Consider the following 19,991-nt stretch of genomic DNA (forward strand, 5'->3'; position numbering starts at 1 on the left):
TGTACATTTGTGTACAAATCTTAGATGTCTTAGGCCATAGGTTTTAATGTTAGCTTCTTTCCTAGTATCTCTAGTAATTTCAGAGCATTTCTACTATTATCATTCCTTCATCATAGCCACTATCTAGAGAAGGGTTCATTAGATTGCAATTTCCTCAAGGGAAAGGATTGTCTTTTACCTTTCCTTGTGTCCCTAGCACTTGGCATAGACAAAAGACAGTCTATTCTCAAGGAGCTCACAGTCTGTTGATGGAGACAACATGTAAGCAGTTATGTATAAACAAGATATATAGATATAAGTTGATGATAATCAACAGAGAGAAGGCACTAGAATTAAAAAGGACTAGGAAAGGCTTCTTGTAGAAGGTGGGACTTTAGCTGAGAATAAATAGAAGGAAGCCAAGGGAAACCAGGAGGCAGAGATAAGGAGGGAGAGTGTTCCAGGCATGCTCAAAAGTATTTTTTCTGCCTCCATGAGACAGAGAGACCAATCAACAGGCTATTAAAATAGTCCGGGCATGAGGTGAGTTAGGAAATAGAGTGTCTTGGTCAAGGAATAGCCACAGAATATGAATAAGAAGACTGCAAGGGTAGGAACATACCAGGTTATGAAGGACTTTAAACATCAAACAAAAAGATATTATATTTGATCCTGGAAGTAATAGGAAGCCACTGGAATTTATTGAGGTGAGAGTGACATGGTCCAACCTATACTTTAGGACCTATACTTTAGGAAAATCACTTTGCCAGCTAAGTGAAAGATAAACTGGAATGGTGAGAGATTTATGGCAGGGAGACCAACCAGTAGGCTCTTGTAATAGTCCAGGTGTAAGATGATCAAGGTGGTAACAGCATCAGAGGAGAGAAGGGGGCACATATGAGAGTTGGTATGAAGGTAGAATCAACAGGACTTGCTAACTGACTGGATAACAGGGATAAGAGAGAGTGAGAAGTAGAGAATGATATGTCGGTTATGAAGCTGGGTGACTGAGAAGAAGGTGGTACTCTCCATGGTAAAAGGGAAATTAAGAAAAAGGGTGGGTTTATAGGAAAAAATAATGAGTTTAGTTTTGGACATGTTCAGTTTAAGATGACTAAGGGACATCCAGTTCTAGATGTTGAAAAGGCAATTGGTGATGCAAGACTAGAGGTCAGCAGAGAGTTCACGCTTGGACAAATAAATCTGAGAATCATCATCACGGAGATGATAATTGAATCCTTGGGAGCTGATGATATCACCAAGTGAAACAGTATAGGGGGAGAAGAGAATTCCAAGGACTGAGCTTCAATGGACACCCACAGTTGAAGAGCCAGCAAAGGAGGAGTAATCAGACATGCATGTAGGAGAAGAACCAGAGGAGAGAAATATTAGGAAATCCCAGAGAGAAATGACCAAGGAGAAAAGGGTCATCGATAGTGTCAAAGGCTGCAGAGAACTCGAGAAGGATAAGGATAAAGAAAAGACCATTAGATTTTGCAACTAAGAGATCATTGGTAACTTTGGAGAGTTTTTTCTAAAGAGTAGACAGGGTGTACACAAATACTTGAGGAGTCACATGGAAGAGAGATTGAACTTGTTCTTCTTGGCCTCAGGAGGCAGAACTATGGAGGCTGCAGAGGTTGACTGAAGGTTAATGTAAGGAAGATTTCCTAAAGTGGAATAGGTTCCTCCTCACTAGAAATGGAGACTGGCTAGCCACTTGTTGGAGATATCGCAGGTAGGATTTTTGGCTAGGTATGAGTTGGAGTAGATGGCTTCTGTGGTCCCTTCCAACTTCAAGATTCTGTAATTCGTATACTAACTTGTGCCTGGGTTGGAGGTGGAGGAGGTTAAGGCAAGATTGAAGTTTGAAAACACCTTCTTGTGGTCTCTATAGTGTGGAAATAAGGAAGAAAGGGGATTGAGAGAAATGGATGCTGGGATTAAGTACACAGACGGTGAAGTAAGTGAAGCAGAAAAGAAATTAAAGGTTGTGGTGACAAATCTCTGATTAGGCAGCCAAGTCAGCTCTGAGACTCTGAGCAAGGCGAAAGAGCCCCAGGAATGAAGGCTTTTCCTCTGAAATGACTCAGAGTAGGATTTCATACTCTAGGAAATTGACAGAGGGTCAGTAAGGCAATTGGCACAGTAGACAGAGTGCCAGACTTCGAGTCAAGAAGACCAGAGTTTGAATTCTGATTCAAATATTTACTAGCTGTGTGACCCTAGGCAAGTCGCTTAACCTATTTTAGCCTCAGAGATAAAAATACCTCTTACCTCGCAGGACTGATATGAGAATCAAATGGGATTTTATAGATTTATATAACTCTTTAAAATTTGCAAATATATAATCACCTATACTGTATATATATCATATATATACACATATACATGTATATCCATATATATGCATTTGTGTATATATGTATATGTAATATACACATTTCTTGAATAGTATATGCATTTATAACTAGATATAGACATAGGCATAGATATAGAAATAGATTTAGATTTAAATTAGATATAGATATAAATATAGATATAGACATAAAGTATAGATATAGATAAAAACATAGATATAGACATAGACATACATTCGGTCATTCAGTTGTGTCCGATTCTTCATGACTCCATGGATCATAGCGCACCAATACTGTCCATGAGGTTTTCTTGGCAAAGATACTGGAGTGGTTTGCCATTTCCTTCTCTACTGGATTAGGGCACAGTTAAGTGACTTGCCCAGGGTCACACAGCTAGTAAGTGTCTGAGGCCACATTTGAACTCAGTTCTTCCTGACTCCAGGCCCAGTGCTCTACCCACTGAGCCATCTAACTGCTTCTATAGATTAGATATAGGTATAGGTATATAGATTGGAAAGATATAGATATATTGCTTTGCAAAGCTTAAAATGCTATCAGCTATTATAAAGACCTAGGGCTGCATGCTGGCATCCCTTTACTGGGCTTAGACCCTCCAAACAGTAATTGACTGACTGAATATTCTGTTCCAACAGCACTAAATCTCCTTTCTTGGTGCCTACCCAAGACTTTGGACAATGAAGAAATATGAGAACATTACCACCTCCAATACGTCTTACACAGACTTCTTCCTGGTAGGCTTTCCTGGGCTACGGGAATGGCGTTCCCTCTTGGTTCTTCCCCTTTCCTGCCTCTATGTATTAATTCTGTCCACCAATGCCCTGATCATCTACACTGTGGCCACCCACCGAAGTCTGCACCAGCCCATGTATGTGCTCATTTCCCTGCTCCTGGCCGTCAATATCTGTGCTGCCACTGCTGTGGTACCCCAGATGCTGACAGGTTTTGTACGCTATGCAAACCCTGTGTCACTGGAGGGCTGCCTCACTCAAATGTTCTTTATATACTTCACCCTTCTCCTAGACTACAATCTCTTGTTGGCTATGGCTCTGGACCGCTATGTTGCCATCTGCCACCCACTCCGCTATGCAGACCTGGTGACACCACATCTATTGGGCCTGCTGGCTGTGGCTGCCCTGATCCGGAGCCTGGCTGTGGCCGTGCCACTGGTAGTGCTGACTTCCCGGGCACGCTTCTGTCGAACAGTAGTGATCCGCCATTTTGCTTGTGAGTACATTGCCCTGCTGAGCATTGCATGTGGGGACCTAACCTTCAACAACCGGCTGGGCTTGGCCATGCGGCTGATCACAGTGACCTTTGACCTGTCCTTGCTGGGAGCCTCCTACACCCGCATCATCTATGTTGCCTTCCAGATTTCATCAGGCAATGCCCGAGCCAAGGCTCTACATACGTGTGGATCTCACCTACTGGTCATCTTTACCATCTACCTCTCTGGCCTCTCCACTTCAATTGTCTTCCGATTCACTAAGTCTGTGTCTCAGGATGTGCAAAACCTGCTCAGTGCCATCTACCTACTACTTCCAGGAGCCCTAAATCCTATCATCTATGGCGTGAGGACCAGGGAGATCCGGCAGCATGTGGAGAGATTGCTCTGGAGAAGGGAGTCAATGCTAGTGACCAGGGACCAGTCAAAGAGACTGCAAAATATTCAACCAGAGACCAGACTACCAGGGTGAGGGGCCATTGACAACTCAGCAAGGGCTATGAGCCCTAGGACCGTGTGTTTTGCTGGCCCTATTTGGAGCTGCACTAGAATCTCCAGGAGAAAGTGGTACCTTGTCAGTAGATAAAGATTAGTGGAAACCACAATGAGGATAGTAGTACCATAGCTATGCTGCTTAATCTCCCTAATCATATGTTCCTTTACTCTTTGCCTCACACTCAGTTGCTCAATATCTCCATTCATTGGGTGGGGTGGAGCATACACCAAGTTAGGCAGGCTCAGGACAGTGTGACAGGACCTGTCCTTAGAGGCCCTCACTCTTCCTTAGAAAGAGCTGAAGTCTGTCTCTGTAGCCATAATCCATTTTTTTCTAGTTCTACTTTCTAAGGACCAGTAGAACAATGTGTACCCAACAGCCCTTCTATTTGAGGAGAACACCTATCATGTTCCCCCAAGTTTTCACTTCTCCAGTCTAAACATCCCCCAGTTGCTTCAACCCAGACTCATATTCAAGTACATACACACACACACACACACACACACACACACACACACACTATGTTAGTCACCCTCCTCTAGATGTGTTCATTGTCAACTTCCTTCCTAATCTATAACTCCCATAAGTGAACGCAATGTTCCAGCTGTGGCCTGGCCATAGTGGGAATATCAAATCCTTCCCTGTTCCCGATAGCTCTCAATAGTCAAATGCTCACCAAAAGGCAATAGAACTCATACAAAGTGTTGGACTTCCAAGGATGTTTTGTAGAGATTTCAATCAGCACCCCACCCCATCCAGGACTGAAGGCCTGAGCTGATGCACCCATGCTCTTACTCTGAATTTGGTGGCCAACAGCATGCCCAGTGTGATTTTCCTTACGTTGTCATTTATTAAGTGCCTACTACATGCAGAACACTGTACTTGATGAGGGCAAGAATATAAAGATAAATAACATGCAGTCTATGCCTTGATCTAGAAGGTAGGAGGGACAAGATACACAAATGTAACCTATGTCTCAGAAACTCCTCTCTAAGCTCAGATTAGGTTTGGGTTTCTGAATAATCATACTTTTGGGGTCATTCCCCCATCCAGGGTAACCCTTGAGAACATCAAAAATGTGGCTCATTTCTCTTCAAGTGGTCTACTGTCCTGTCCCTTGCCCTCTGAAAGCAATAGGCTAACCCCCTGACCTGCCAGCCTCTACGCCTCATTTCTCCTCTACTCTTACTCTCAAGTCGTTGGGGAAAAACATGAAATCATGCTCGCTAAACCCGCTACAGATGTATACTATCTATCTTCAGAGACTTCTAGGATCATGGATTCATAGTTGAGACTGACAGGCCATCTAGAACAACATTCTAATTTTACAGATAAGAAAATGTAAAACCATAAAAATTAAGTGATTTGTCCAAGGTCAGAAAGGCTGTTAAGTATAAAAATGGGATTCAACCCCAACTCCTAATCTAGCACTATGCAGCCCTCTAGTGCTGCTGATTTTTCCTTTGTACTCTCTCTCGAACCTGTTCTTTCCTTCCCGTCACCACTGGCCCCATCCTTAGACACATCCTCTTTACCTTTCCCTAGAGCTCTGTTCCATAGTCCAACTAGATAATGCAATTACATTATTAAATTCAATATGTCCAAAACTGAACTCATCACCTTCTCCCCAAAACCCAACTCTTGCCTTGCCTGTTTCTATTGATGGTATCACCATCTTTCTATCACCCCCAAATGTACCCCAGGCTCAAAACCTGAGAGAAAAAGTCTTCATTGACTCTTCTCCCTCCCTTCCCACATCCCATCAGTTTCTAGGTCCTTGTGATTCTACCTCAGCAGTGTCTTTCACATCTACGACCTCCCCTCCACTCTCCTTGCAACCACCCTAATTCAGACCCTCATCTCTTCTTGGCTGGATGATCATAACAGCTTCCTGACTTGTCTTCCTCCCCTTCTCCAATCCATTTTTCATACAGCTACTTAAATAACCTTCTTAATATATCATGTTGATCTACTCAAAAACTCTCTGTGGCCTTCTGGGGCCCACTGAATAAAATATAAATTCTTGACATTGCATTCATAGCTTAACCCCAACCTGCTTTTCCAGACTTATCTCATACTGCTCCAATACTCATATTCTGAACAAACTGAATTCTTTGTCTCTTCTCATTCTGTTCTTTCCCAATGCTGTGTCTTTGCTCATGATTGGCACTTCACAGGAGCTTAATAAATGCGAATTGGATTGGATTGGATGTCCACTATGGCTGAAATGGACCTCCTTCCTTCACCTCCATCTTCATCTGTTGAAGTCCTTTTTCTTCCTTCAAGGACCAGCTCAGGGGCAATCTCCACAATGCTTTCCTTGACCCCACCTAGGTTGACCTCGCCTTAAATTTCTTATAGAACTTTGACTTCACCTCTCCTTTGCACTGCTCTCACTTAATAGCTATTGATTTCTTTTTCCCCATTCAACTCTTTGAAAGGTGTATCTTTTGTCTCTACTTTTATATCCCTAGCACTATGTACAAGGTCCTATGCAAAACAGGATCACGAGATCACAGGATTTAGAGCTGGAAGGGAACTTGAAACCATCTGGTCCAACCTAATATTTTTACGGATGAGGAAACAGCAGTCCAGAGAAGTTAGGTGATTTGGCCAAAGCCACACAGGTGGCACAGGAGCTTGATAAATGCTTGTCAGATTAAGCTGAACAAGCAAGCAGAGACTGGAGAGGGAGGCACTGAATATCTAGTGCAAACCAAAGTCCTAAGTGTGTTTAAGAAATAGGGGAAACGAGGCAGCACAGGGGGAAGAGCTTTGGGTCTGGGGTCTTGAGTTCAAATGTGGCCTCAGATATTAGTTATATGACTCTAGGTAAGTCACTGTCTGCCTCAGTTTCCTCAACTGCAAAGTGGAGATAAGAATAGCACCTACTTCCTAGGGTTGTTATGAGGAACAAATGAGATAATATTTGTAAAGCACTATATGAATGCTAATTATTATTAACAGTCTGGAACATTTGGCCAGAGTATCAGATAAGTGGGGAAAATTAAATGGGGGATAATGGCTGAAAAGGTAGGTTCATCTCAGATTGCTGACAGCCTTTAATCTCAGGCTAACAAGTTGAGATTTATGTCTCTGCCTCTTCAGCAATGCCCGGATCAATTCATGAAGTATCTACTGAGTGTCTACTACGTACTTCTGCTGGGTAACTGAGGGGGATGTGAGGCAGATCATCTCAAGCCTCTTTCAGCTCTCAAGGGTCTAATTTCTCTGATTCTAGGACATGATCCTTACCCTCACAAAGTTTACAGTTTAAGAGGAGAGATGTGACCTAAGACTCACGAAAAGTGAACCAAGCAAGTTTCAGCTCTGCCACTCACTCCTTCCCTGTGGATCTCCTGGGGAAGCACCCCCTGCTTCCCTTCTCTCAGCCCCACCTATAAAATCAAGGAGTTGGACTAGACCAGTCTCTGAGATCTCTTTCCCAACTCGAATTCTAGGACTCCATCAAACAATACAGGATTACCTACAAGACTGCTGCTTGAGGTGCCACTTGTCTATCCGTTCGTGGATCATTTCTACCCAGCTGATCTGCTTTTCAGTTTCCCACATCCCACATCAATATATTGAAAGACATATAATTGCTATCTTTGGAACATACCTAATCTATCCAGGAGGGGCCTCTCCTGGCAAAAGGGATGACTGCAAGCTTATACTTAACCACAAAAATGTATTGTGGCTCTATAATTAAATATAACATATAACTGTTAGCTGATTCACCATACACATGCCTCAATATTCTTGCTTTCTTTGTTCACACCGACCTGTATCTTGTATGATCCTTCCTATTTCTAGGGACTGAAATCTTACCTGACTTCAAGTTCTAGCTCAAATGCTCCCTCTTCCAGGAAGCTTTCCCTGTTCCCGAATTCTATCAGAAATGTTCTTACCTACCACAGTGAGATCTCCTTAACTGTAGGCCTTCAAGCAAAGGTTGGCATTCTGTGAAAAGTTGGGTAACACTTTTCTTGGGCACTTTTTACCACATTCTATTTACCGTATTTTATGTTTACCATATTTTGTCTTGTAGTTTATTGGTGTCCCACCTTAGACTGTGAGTCTTTGGATGCAGTGATCAGGCTATGACATATCTATTTCAGCATCACCTCTATAACCTACAACAATACTCTGTAGATAGATGATCTTTAATAAGTATTTGCCAATTGGGCAAAAATAATAACTTATGGTATTCCTCTAAACCACTTGACGGGCCAACTATTTCTAAGGGAGGAGGCACATACATCTGCCACACATGCTTATCAGCTGGCATCAGAACAGCCTGGCATGAATTTCACAGACTGTATAACCAGCATGAGAAAGCTGGGATCCATTGGGGCTTGTGAATTCTCAGAAATACATTCCTCCCACCTCAACAGCAAACTTTATACCCAGACATCTTGCCCCCCGCACCACACACACAATATTCCTCCAAATATAAGCTATGCTTTCTTCACTCCATCTCATCTAAAACCTGATTGTGGCCCATACTTGCTTTCTTTTAACAATTCTTAAGGCTCCAGGGTCTCCCTAACTACAGCACCAATTGCTTCCCCACATACCAACAAAGATACTGAAAGAGCTTATTCTGGGCACCCTGGTTATTGGGGCAGCTAGGTGGTGCATTGGGTAGATCGCCAGGCCTGAAGTCAGACCCGAGTTCAAATCTGACCTCAGATATGTAATAGCTGTGCGACTCTGAACAAATCACTTTTAACTTTTTTGTCTATTTCTTCATCTGTAAAATGGGGATAATCACAGCACCCATCTAAGTATCAAATGAGAAAATAATTGTACAACACATAACATAATGCCTAGCACATTGTAAGTGCTATATAAATGTTAGCTGTTATTATTATAGCTCAAGGGAACGACTAACCAGAGTCTCCCTTCCAAAGGGTTTGCTTCTCCCGGACTTTGTGTCTCCACTCCTTAGGTTCTGCTCTGTCATTTAAAGTTACCCCACTGGCTAATAAGAATGGGAACTTACATAATGCTTTATAACTTACAAAATGCATTCCAACCAACATCTCTTTTATCCTCACAACAACCCTGTGAGGTGAGTAGAGTAGGTATTATCCTCATTCTAAAGATGAGGAAATGAAGGTTCAGAGGTGTAGAGGGTCAGCTCTGAGAAAGTCCATTCTGGAATAAGATACAGGCCAGAGGCCTGTTCTTGCACTTGGGCTGATAACTCAGCACGTGGGCTCTCCAAACCCCCCCTCCCACTCCCACCTCAGCATGCATGTGCTGCTCAGGATGAAGGCTCTTCAAGCCTCCTCGGTATACACGTGCTCTCTCCACTACCCCCCACGGCACACACGTGCTAAACACCACCTATGGGCTATTAACACAATATTGTTTACCAAAAAAGGGGAACAAAAGCAGAAGTCATGCAAAGGGGCACTAAGCACGAGGAAGTCATGCATTATGCAAATGAATCACACGTGGATTTGCTGATTCTGCTTACCTAAAAGGGTATATAAACCCTGTCCCTCTGCATAATAAACGGAGCTGTTCTTTACTCTTCCACCCGGCCCGTGTTTTCTTTTCACTCTCTGCGGCATTCGGCCGTCTCCGGCCACTTCGGCACCACAGCTGCTGGTGGCACAGAGGTCTTAGGATCTGATTTAAAGCTAAAAGGGACCTTTAAGACCATCTAGTCCAGGGCTGTCCAAAATACGTCTGCGCCCACAGTGCAATTTTATGCAGCCCGCCTGTGGGTTTAATTTTCATGGGAAAATAAAATAATAATTTGCATGGAATGTGTATTAGATTTTTAAATTCTATCACTAATAATCTTGTTGATGTTAATTTTCTTTGGTGTTTTTCAGCAGTATTACAGATGGAACATATTACACAGAATTTTCAAACAATCTGTGGGATGCATTCCGTGTGTACAATGCAGACTAGTCAGTATGCACCTACCTTTATATTGTTGTGTTGTCACTTTGTTGTTTCATGTTTCCTTTCGCGCTTCGTGCCTTCGCCTGTCATATTGATGATGTGTGTTTCCACACTTCTATTAGTGTACTGTATTTTTTATTCTGGGTGCGGCCTTCGAATAATTATTTTATTTTAATGCAGCCCTAAGATAGGTTGGACAGCCCTGATCTAGTCCAACTCTGTCATTTTATTGATGAGGAAACAGATTGAGAGGTTGAGTAACTTGTCTATGATCACACAGGATTCTTTCCTCATGCTTCCTCACTTATAAACAGATGAGTCCAAGGCTGCTGCACAAAACTTAGAGGAAGCTCTGTGGAGCCCAGTGTCGCGGAGGAAAGAGGTGAGTGCAGTTGATCTCATGTAGAAATGAGGTTTCCAGGTTTTGCATATGAGTGATTTAGAACAACAGGGCATTTGAAGGTAATCCATTGACATTAGGCTCAACTCAAAATTTAATATTGATGTGCCAGGTGCTGTTCTAGGGACTGGAGGTACAAAGATAAAAATGAAAACCTGCCCTGCCCTCTGGGAGCTAAAGTTATATCGAGCAAACACCAGATACACAGAAAAGTAAATGCAACATACTCAGTTCCTCATCTAAAAAATGAGCTGGAGAAGGAAATGGCAAACCACTCCAGTGTCTCTACCAAGAAAACCCCAAATGGGGTATACAGAGTCAGACACGACTGAAATGACTCTACAACAACAATGGGAGCAGGGAGGGATACACTGAATACAGAGTACACTAAAATTAGGGAATCAGGAAAAGCGCCCTGTAGGAGACAGAATTTCAGCTAAGCCTTGACAAATGCTAAGGAGTCTAAGATGCAGGATGAGGAAGGGGTCCATTCCAAGTATGGGGGGACAGTCTTCGGAAAAGCACAGAAGCAGGTGACAGAAGATGGTATGCAGGGAACAGCAAGGAGGTCAGTTTGACTAGAATGTAAAGTTCATGAAGGAAAATAATGTCAAAACAGTCATCCAGAAAGACAGACTGGAGGTATATGAGGTATATTTTAAATGCCAAAAAAAAAAAAAGTTTGGATTTTATCCTCGAGGTGTTTGGAAACTATTGAAACTTCTGGAGCAGGGGAGTAACATGATTAGATCTGAACCTTAGAGATATTGATATTGGCAGCTTTGTTGAGAACAGTTTGGAGAGACTTCTGGCAAGATCAATTTGGAGGCTATTTTAATAGTCCAGGCAAGAGGTGATGAGGGCCTGAGTAAGAGTAGAGAGAAAAGAATTCCAACAATCCTGAGAAACTAGGATTACAAAGATTTGACAATTAAATATAAAGGGAGTTGAAAAATGAAGTCAAAATTTATTCCAAGGTTTTAAGACTGTATAACTCAAGGGATAGTAATGCCTTTACCAAAAACAGGGAAGTTGGGAAGAGGTTTATAGAGAATGATGAATTCTATTTTGGATATGTTAAGTTTAAGATATCTATGGGACACCCAGTTGAAGAAATCCAACAGGCAGTTGATAAAAGCTTAGTAGAGAGAAGGCTAGATATGAAGATTTGGGAATTATATGCATAGAAATGATAATTTAATATATGGGAACTGGTGAGATCACTAGAGCATAGAAGAGAGCTCAGGACCAAACCCTAGCCTACACCTGTGCATAGGGAATATAGATAATGATACAGGAGAGCAATGTCACAAAAACCTGAGAGTATCCAAGAGAAAGAGGTGGTCAACCGCGTCAGCCGACGCTACAGAAATCAGTGATGAGAGCTGAGGAAAGCCACTGGATTCAGCAATTAAGAAATCAATAGTAACCTTGAAGAGGACATTTTTCATTCTAGAGGTTGGAATCCAGACTGCAAGAGGTTAAAAGGGAGTGAGTTTTCGCACAAACAAAACAAATGCAGCTTAAGTTAGAAGGGAAACATGTAGGGAAAAAAATCATTACAGCTAGTTTCTCTAAGGGTGTCCTTTCCATGCTATGTAAGGTACTGATTCAAATTCAAATGGGGATCAAATTCAAATTAACCATTTCCCAATGATATATTGCTCAAAAGTTAGGAAGAGGCAGTTTTCAAAGGAAGAAATCCAAGATATCCATAACCATATAAAAATGCTATGAATCACTAATAAAAGAAATGAAAACTAAAGCAACTCTGAGGTTCCATGTCACACTAATCAATTTGAAAAAACTGACAAAAAGAAAATGACAAATGTTATAAAGGACTCCAAAAAAGGCACATTGATGACTTTTAGCTGAGCTGTGAATTGGGCTAACCATTCTGGAAAGCAATTTGGAACTATACCTAAGCCACTAAACGGTGCATACCCAGAGAAAAGAGAACAATACACACAAAAATGTGTATAGCACCTCTTTTTGTGGTAGCAAAGAACTGGAAACTAAGGGGGTGCCCATTAATAGAGGAATGGCTGGACAAACCACAGAATACATATGTCATGGAATACTGTTGTGCTACAAGAAATGATAGAGATGGTTTCAGAGAAAACTGTAAAAACCTATATGGACTGATGCACGGTGACATGGAGCAGAACTAGAACAATTTATACAATATTTTAAGAAAATAAACTTTGCATGATTTAAGAACTCTGATCGACACAATGAACTTCCTGATGAGAGGTGATGACCTCGAGTGCAGATTGAGACAAAAATTTTTTAGACATGGCCAACTCAAGAATGTTTTAAGTATGAATTTTTGTTACAAAGGTTTTGGTTCATTTTTTTTTCAAGGGGGTGAGAAGGTGGAAAAACAGATTTCATTTGAAAAAAAGTTTTAAGTGTGTGTGCATTCACACACACACACACACACACAAAAACAATTAGTGTAAACAGTTTTTTTTTTCTGGGTGTTGGTAATGAAAGAGAGGGGAGGTATAGAATAGCTTGAAGGGATGGTAGGACCAATTAAAGACTTTTTAAAGACGAAAACAACTCCACTTGCTTCAATCAATCCTCATGATATGGATACATGGCCCTTCACCATCGTGCTTGCCCTTCTCCAGATTACTAATGTCCTTCTAAAACTATGGAGCCCTGAACCAAAGAACTACAGATAAGGTCTGATGTGGGTATAGTCCAACAGGACTATCATCTCCTTATTCCTAAAAGGTATGACACTCTCAACGTACCCCACGATTAACTTTTTTGGCTGCCACACCACACCACTGACATATTGAGTTTGCAGTGGCCGTTAAGTCTCTCAAAATTTTAGGAGAGGCGTATCCATCAGTGGGGAACTGATGACTTCGGGTCAATGATAGGAAGGCCAAACTGAATGCAAATTTATTAGCATGCTAAGGAACCTGCTTTCACTGACGGTAGATTCATTTTCAAGGGTACAGATTTGGTTTTTATTACCATTAAGGCCCACTTGAAGTACACAATTAGCAGCATTCTGCAGCAACTTAGAATAAAAAAGTAAAACATTTCACAGGAGATGGAGTAGAGGAAAAGGGAGATTGGACAAAGGAAAAATAGAAAGTATTTGGAATTCAAGTGGCAGGATAATTATGGAAATAAGAAAACATTTCCTGTTCAAGGTCAGGAGACAAAGGGAAGAGACCAAATACTTACACAATTGTGAAAGAAGTACTTTTATAGACAAAATTTCATGATCTCTTATCCAAGAAAAGGAAGTTGTTTTTACCACAGTAGATGAGACCATCTGCTCTAACATGTCTTTGCACAGGAGTTTGGGGACTTTCTGATATCAGGCCACCAAGTGATTGGAGGCATTTTTACGCTATTGGTTCACCAAGATGTTGCAAAATAATTATGGTTCCTATTTCCCCCCAGGAGTCCACAACTCCCAGATGTTTTTCAGAACAAGTACTATACATTGATGCTTACTGAATTTCAACCTATCAGATTCAAAAGAATGCTCCTGACTGTAAAGATTCTTTGAAATACTGATTCATCTCTAGTCTGTTGGCCATCTGTCCCTCCCAGCTTTGTTTCATCTACCAATTTGATGAGCGTCTTTATCTAAGTCATTAGTAAACATATATAGCACAGAGCCAAGCACAGATCTGGAGTACTCCACTCCACTACTGGTATGACCTGATACTGATAAGGTCTGATAGGAAGTAAAGGAAAAATCTGGATAATGTGCTTGAGGAAAATTTGAGTGAGAAAACATTGTCAAACATTTGGGGAAATTAGACATTTAGGTATTGGGGGTTATTAGGAGCCAAGTGGTAGAAATCTTTTTTCAGTAGCTGCTGCATTCTCCCAGTTCCATGTGTTGAGTGACTCTAGCTTAGGTCAACAAATAAAGCTAAGAGTTTTGTCCTACACCTGGCAACAGGAAAATGACACTGTATGTATACGCGAGAAACGTAAATGCTGTCATTTTTACAAGTTCTGTCCTCACGGTTTTTGAGTACTTTGCTTGTAGGCTTGCATAGGCTGGAAAACATCTTAGAGATCATCTAATCCCTACCCCACTCGCTTTTTACAGATAAAGAAACCAAAGTCCCAAGAAGGGAAAATTACAATCACATAGTGACGGATGGAGTCAGGAGTAGAATCCATGCCTTCTAGATTGGGCAATGCTCTTTCTGCAGTACAAGGGAAAGCTGTCACAGTGTGATGACCAGATGTGAGAAGTCATTTGAGATAAAAACCACTAACAAAATTAGTCAAGACACAATCATTTATCTTTTAAGAGGAAAGTGTGCATCTTTATTTCAGACTGACCTATAGGTCAGCCCCATTTCCACATGAGGATCCCAGAACAAATCAGAAGAGGGACAAGATCCAAAACATCTTGGGAAGAGCCATTTCTGGGTGGCTTAGTGCTAAATACTGATAAGGCAGAGAAACCCAAGCTGCCTGGTGGCGTAGGTGTACCAGCAATTCTCATGAGCCAGCAATCTGCTTTACCTCTAGTGGTAACATACCAGCTTAAAAAGAGACCTCAGACTAGTGAGATGATACTCTGTGGAGGATACTCAGTCAGCGTGGGGCCCAGGGAAGTGACTGAGTCCCATATGCCCATGTTTTCTTTCCCGCTCATCCACTGAGTCCAAGGCGACTTCTTCATTCCCAAGACACCAGCAGAAAAATATTTTCATCCGGCACTGAAATAGTACTTGATACGCATTGATCATTTCCTTGCACTAAAGTCCAGCAAAGCCTCACCTCTTCAAGCAAATTCACTACATCTATCTATGCCCAAAGAGACAGTGTGGCTTCCAAAGAAGTGCTGGCCTCCTCTTCTGATTCTTTCTTCTCAGGATCCACACATCAGGCACTCATCTCTGTTTTCTAAAGAGCAAACCATGGCTGCTGTATTCCTCTCCTTTTCCTCATCCTTCATCACCTTCTCCTTGTCTTTCAGTTTTTCCTTATTCAGAGTGAACTGAATGGGATTAGCTGCTGGTCTTGTCCTCAAATAATACATGCCAGTCTTCAGGCCCTATAGAGAGAACAATAACTATTAGTAAGAGTCTGCTCATCAGAATATTTAGAAGATCAAATCTACTGTGACACCCTCACATACTTGGTTCTCAAAATCCTACTTCAATTTACTTGCACTGATGGCATAAGAAAGGTGTCCTTGAAACTTTCACAATTGGTAAATGTGCTTTACATCTCTAAAATGCACTAGTCAAGCAGGGCAGTATAAGACACATACACAGATAACTATAACATATGATAATAATGCTGATAATGGTGACTGCATTTACATACATTTTGAAAATTGTATCACATTTGAACGTCACAACTACCCTGTGAGGTAGGTGCTACAGGTATTATTATCCCCTCTTTAAAGACAAGGAAGTTGAAGCTCAGGTCATGGGGCTTGTCCTTCGGTCATGCAGCTATTAAGTATCTGAAGTGGGATTTAAAACCAAATTTTTCTGACCCCACAACCTAGCAACCTACCCACCAAACCAATGATAAGTGCCAGAAAGGTAAGCAAAAAAGTGGTGTGTGATGACTGAAGGAAAAGGTGTTAGTGTGGAGAAACCTGGAAAAGTTTCTTGGAGGATGATGTGCATTTATGGTTTTAAGGATGGTTAAGAATTCACAAACAAAATGGGTGGAAGGACATTACAGGTAGAGGGAACAGCATGAACAAAAAGGCAGGAAATAGAAGACACCAGTTTGAAACTGAAAGTGCAGAGAAAGAGATAAGGAAAACAGAGGGGCCCAGAACGTGGAGGGTTTTGAATGCCAATCTAAAGAGTCTGGATTTTATCCTGTACAAGGAAACTATCAAAAGTTTTTGAAGCAGGAGAGTGAAAAGTACAAAGCAGTAATTTATAATGGTTAGTTGGTGTTAGCGTGACAAGTAGTACCAGTAAGTGCACATTTTATGAGTCAAGACGTAAGGTGATAAGGGCCCAGGGGCTAATGCTGTTGTGTGTGAATGCGGGTGAAAAAAAAATTTTTTTAAGAAAAAAATAATGAATGGTGCCTGGCTAGATGTGGTAGAAGGAGGGGAGAGGGAAGTAACAAGTATTTATTAAGCACCTACTATGTGCCAGGAATTGTATTAAGCACTTTACAAATATCACCTAAACTGATCCTCACAACAACCCTGGGAGGTATTAACTCCATTTTACAGTTGAGGAAACTGAGCCAAGTTAAATGCAGGGTCACACAGCTAGGAAGTGTATTTGAACTCAAGTCTTCTTGATTCCAGGCCCAGTGCTCTATGCCCTACACCACCTTGCCTGCAGTTGAGGATGAAAATTCTGAAGTCATATACATAGTGATGACAGCTAAAGCTGTGAGGGTAGATGAGTAGAAAGAGAAGGAAAGGAACTGAAGGCTAATGAGTGAGCCTTGAGGCTTCTTTCTAAGAAGGTAAGACAGCCAGCCAAATAAAAAAGTAACCAGAAGAAAAGGAAGAAAACCAGGACAAGGTACTGTCAAGGGAACCAAAAAAGGAAAAAGACAGTTTCAGGGACTAAGTAGACAGTGTCAAATGCTACAGACAGGTTAAGGGCAATGACCACTAGAGAAAGCCCATTTTTCTAAGCCTTAAATGTCATCATCTATAAAATTAGGGAATTCGGACTTTAGAATATTTAGGGTACCTTCCAGTTCTGAAATTTCATGATTCTATTATTTGGTATCACTGAAGTAAACAACTTCAATAGAATAATGAGAAATGAAAGCCAGAGTAAGAGTTAAAATGGGTGGTGAAGAAACTGAAGCTTTGGCTGTCCCACTATATTCTATTTAACATTTTGCAAAATATTCAACACATAAAGACTAAATGCCCCCAAAATAGTTCTGTAAGCTTCTACGTGTACTTTTATAAATAATCCCTCATTAGCCGCCCTGCGATCACCCCTCATAAGTGTATTATCAGTCACAGAAAACAGTGTCTTCAAAATGAAATAGCTACTATTGAGAGACTGCTGTATATAATGACAGTTATATGTAAAATGACAGTTGCCCAAATTTCCTAAAAACCACAAAGTGGCCAAATAAATAAAGGTGAAAAAAAAGAACTCCATAAGATAATTTTGCTGATACTGAACCCCTAGGGTCTAAAAATGCAATGACTTGCCAAGTCTCCTTTACAGCCCTTCACTAACCTGCTTCCAACCATAGAAGTGCATGCTGGTGAGTTTGCCATAGTTAGGCTCAGCAATGTGGATATTCAAAGACTGACTCTGATCAATGAATGCTCCTCTATCAGCTGCCATCTTGAGAACAGTTTTCTGGGAGATTTCCCATACAGTCTTATACAGCTGCTTCAGGTCTTCAGGAATTTCAGGGATACTCTGAAAGAAGGAAAAGAGTAAACTCATTTTCTCTCAGTCTTGAAGAAGACAATATGAACCACGATGATATAAAGGAAAACAAACTCTAAAAGACTTCAGAACTCTGACCAATGTGGTTATCAATGAGGACTGATGATGAAGAACATAACTACCTTCCTACAAAGAATAAATGGGCTGTTATGTAGAGATAGACATGGCCCATATGAGAATTTGTTGACTATTATTATTTGTTACAAGGCTTTTTTTTTCTTTCTGGGAGACAAGGGGGAATAGTTAAGAAAAAATTAAAGCTTGATAATAAGGGGAAAATTTTTTGAATGCTAATCCCTGCCACAGTCACCCATAGTCAACACAACCAGGAGGTATCTGAGGTTAGATTCATGCCCAGATTTCTCCTGACTTTCTAGTACTGAATTCTTTCCACTAAACCATACTGCCTTAATTAAGGGGTCACTAGAGACTCTGAAGAAAAGCTTTAACAGAATGTTTAGAAGAGGAGACAGGCTGCAAGGAATTGAGAAGTGATTAGGTAATAACGAAATGAGCTGAATGTGAACTACTCTTTTTAGGAGTTTAACAGTAAAGAGAAGGAAAAATACAGGACTAACAATTTGAAGAAACAAGATTTGAGGGTAGGAGAGAGGGAGGAAAGAAAGAGAGGGGAAAACAGGAGGAGAGAGGCAGAGGGAAGAAACAGGGAAACGGGGATATAGAGGAAAAGGGAAAAGCCTAGAGGGAGAGGAAAATCAATATGAGAGAATGATCAATTCAGCAGACTCCCCAAGGAAAAAGGGAGAAGGATCAAGGACACAAGTTAAAGAGTGATCCTTGGCAAAGAAGAGAATCCTCTCGGATTGAAAGGAAGACAGGATGAGGGAAAACAAAAAAAGTTCTGAGGGAGCTGAAGGTTCAAGTGAGCTTGAGATAAATTGACAAGATAAATACTCAGGGAGAGGCTATGGAGCTGTGAGCTAGAAGACACAGTACAGAATAACTGCAATAGGGGATTCAAAAACAAAGGCCCACGTAGCAGGAGGTGCTGGCTGAGGCCGGTTAAGAGGCAACAGAAGGGACCCAGGAGCTGCCCACAGAGGTTCAGGAACAGCAGGAGGGACTCAAGGTCAGAATGAGCAGAGTGGGGGCAGCAGGAGGACCAAGCAACAAAAGTTTCAAGTGAGGAGGGCAGTGAGTTATTATAATGGATAACTTCGGGGTCAAGCTTTTGAAGGGCAGCAATGATGCTGGGGAATTCCTATTTACTCATTCTTGTACCTTTTACCTCACAGGGCCTTTCAGTATTATCAGGCCCATTTCCTTCCATTATGAATTTTAAACAAATGATCTGAAAAGGAACCCATAGGCTTCATCAGATTACCAAAGGGGTCCATGACATGTAAAGGTTAAGAGCTCCTGGCCTAGGGGATCAGTACTACAGGTTACTGACTTTAGTCACTCCTGACCTTTTAATTACATTTTCTCTCTTAACTTCAAGTCCTTATCACTTAACAAATAACTGAAAGGTAAGGACTGTTTGGCCCACGCATAATGCTCTCTGTGACTGAGTACTAGGAAATGACAGAGACTTGCATAGAAATATGCTCTATAATCAACTCTACCAGGTGGAGGGGCAGCAAGGTTAACATCACACACTTCTTTCTTATTCTGTACCTGGATAGAGCCGTTACATGCAATGATCTGGTTTTTCATCTCTTCGTTCCACAGGCCTCGCTCTGTCAAATCTTTCAGCAAGTGTGGATTCACAATCTGAGTAGGATGGTAGATAAGATATAAAATGGAGAAAAATGAATACTCAAAAGCGACTGCTGTAAAATCACAAAGAACAAGTAAGCTTCAAAGAAGAAATAAGATTCCTGCATCCCATTCTTTTGTAGAGGTGTAAGGTGACTGGATATAGAATACTGCATATAATTTCAGGCTTTTTCAAAGTATTGATTGGATTTGCAGATTTTTTTCCTACTCTTACTCTTTTTTTCTTTAAAAAATATTATTTATTATATGAGATGGCTCTCTAGGAGGAAGCAGAGTGAGGAATACTGGGAGAAATTCTAATGATTGCAAAACACAAGATATCAATACCAATTGTTTTTAAGTAAGAGAAAAAAGAGAAATAACAAGGTACCCACAAAAACAAACACGGAAATATAAATTTACACGCTCAGAGCACAAAGGAATGAGATTATAAAACAAC

The 19,991-nt window shown here is 41.2% G+C and overlaps 2 protein-coding genes across 2 annotated transcripts in view; one reads left to right on the forward strand and one right to left on the reverse strand.

The window, feature by feature from the left end:
• Positions 1-3,034: 3,034 nt before the first annotated feature.
• LOC118836656 (olfactory receptor 52Z1-like) lies at positions 3,035-4,054 on the forward strand. The gene has a single exon (XM_036743888.1). It carries the CDS (start codon positions 3,035-3,037, stop codon positions 4,052-4,054), a length of 1,020 nt encoding a protein of 339 aa, XP_036599783.1.
• Positions 4,055-14,691: 10,637 nt separating this feature from the next.
• RRM1 (ribonucleotide reductase catalytic subunit M1) overlaps positions 14,692-19,991 on the reverse strand; it is a 34,997-nt gene continuing 29,697 nt past the window's right edge. The window contains exons 17-19 of the mRNA XM_036746299.1: positions 19,451-19,546; positions 17,594-17,782; positions 14,692-15,456 (exon numbers count right to left, since the gene is read on the reverse strand). Coding sequence (XP_036602194.1) covers positions 15,271-15,456; positions 17,594-17,782; positions 19,451-19,546 — 471 coding nt within the window. The 3' untranslated portion in view covers positions 14,692-15,270. The remainder of the gene's footprint in view (positions 15,457-17,593; positions 17,783-19,450; positions 19,547-19,991) is intronic.

Source organism: Trichosurus vulpecula, chromosome 2 (assembly GCF_011100635.1).
Source record: "Trichosurus vulpecula isolate mTriVul1 chromosome 2, mTriVul1.pri, whole genome shotgun sequence".
NCBI classification, from domain to species: Eukaryota; Metazoa; Chordata; class Mammalia; order Diprotodontia; family Phalangeridae; genus Trichosurus; species Trichosurus vulpecula.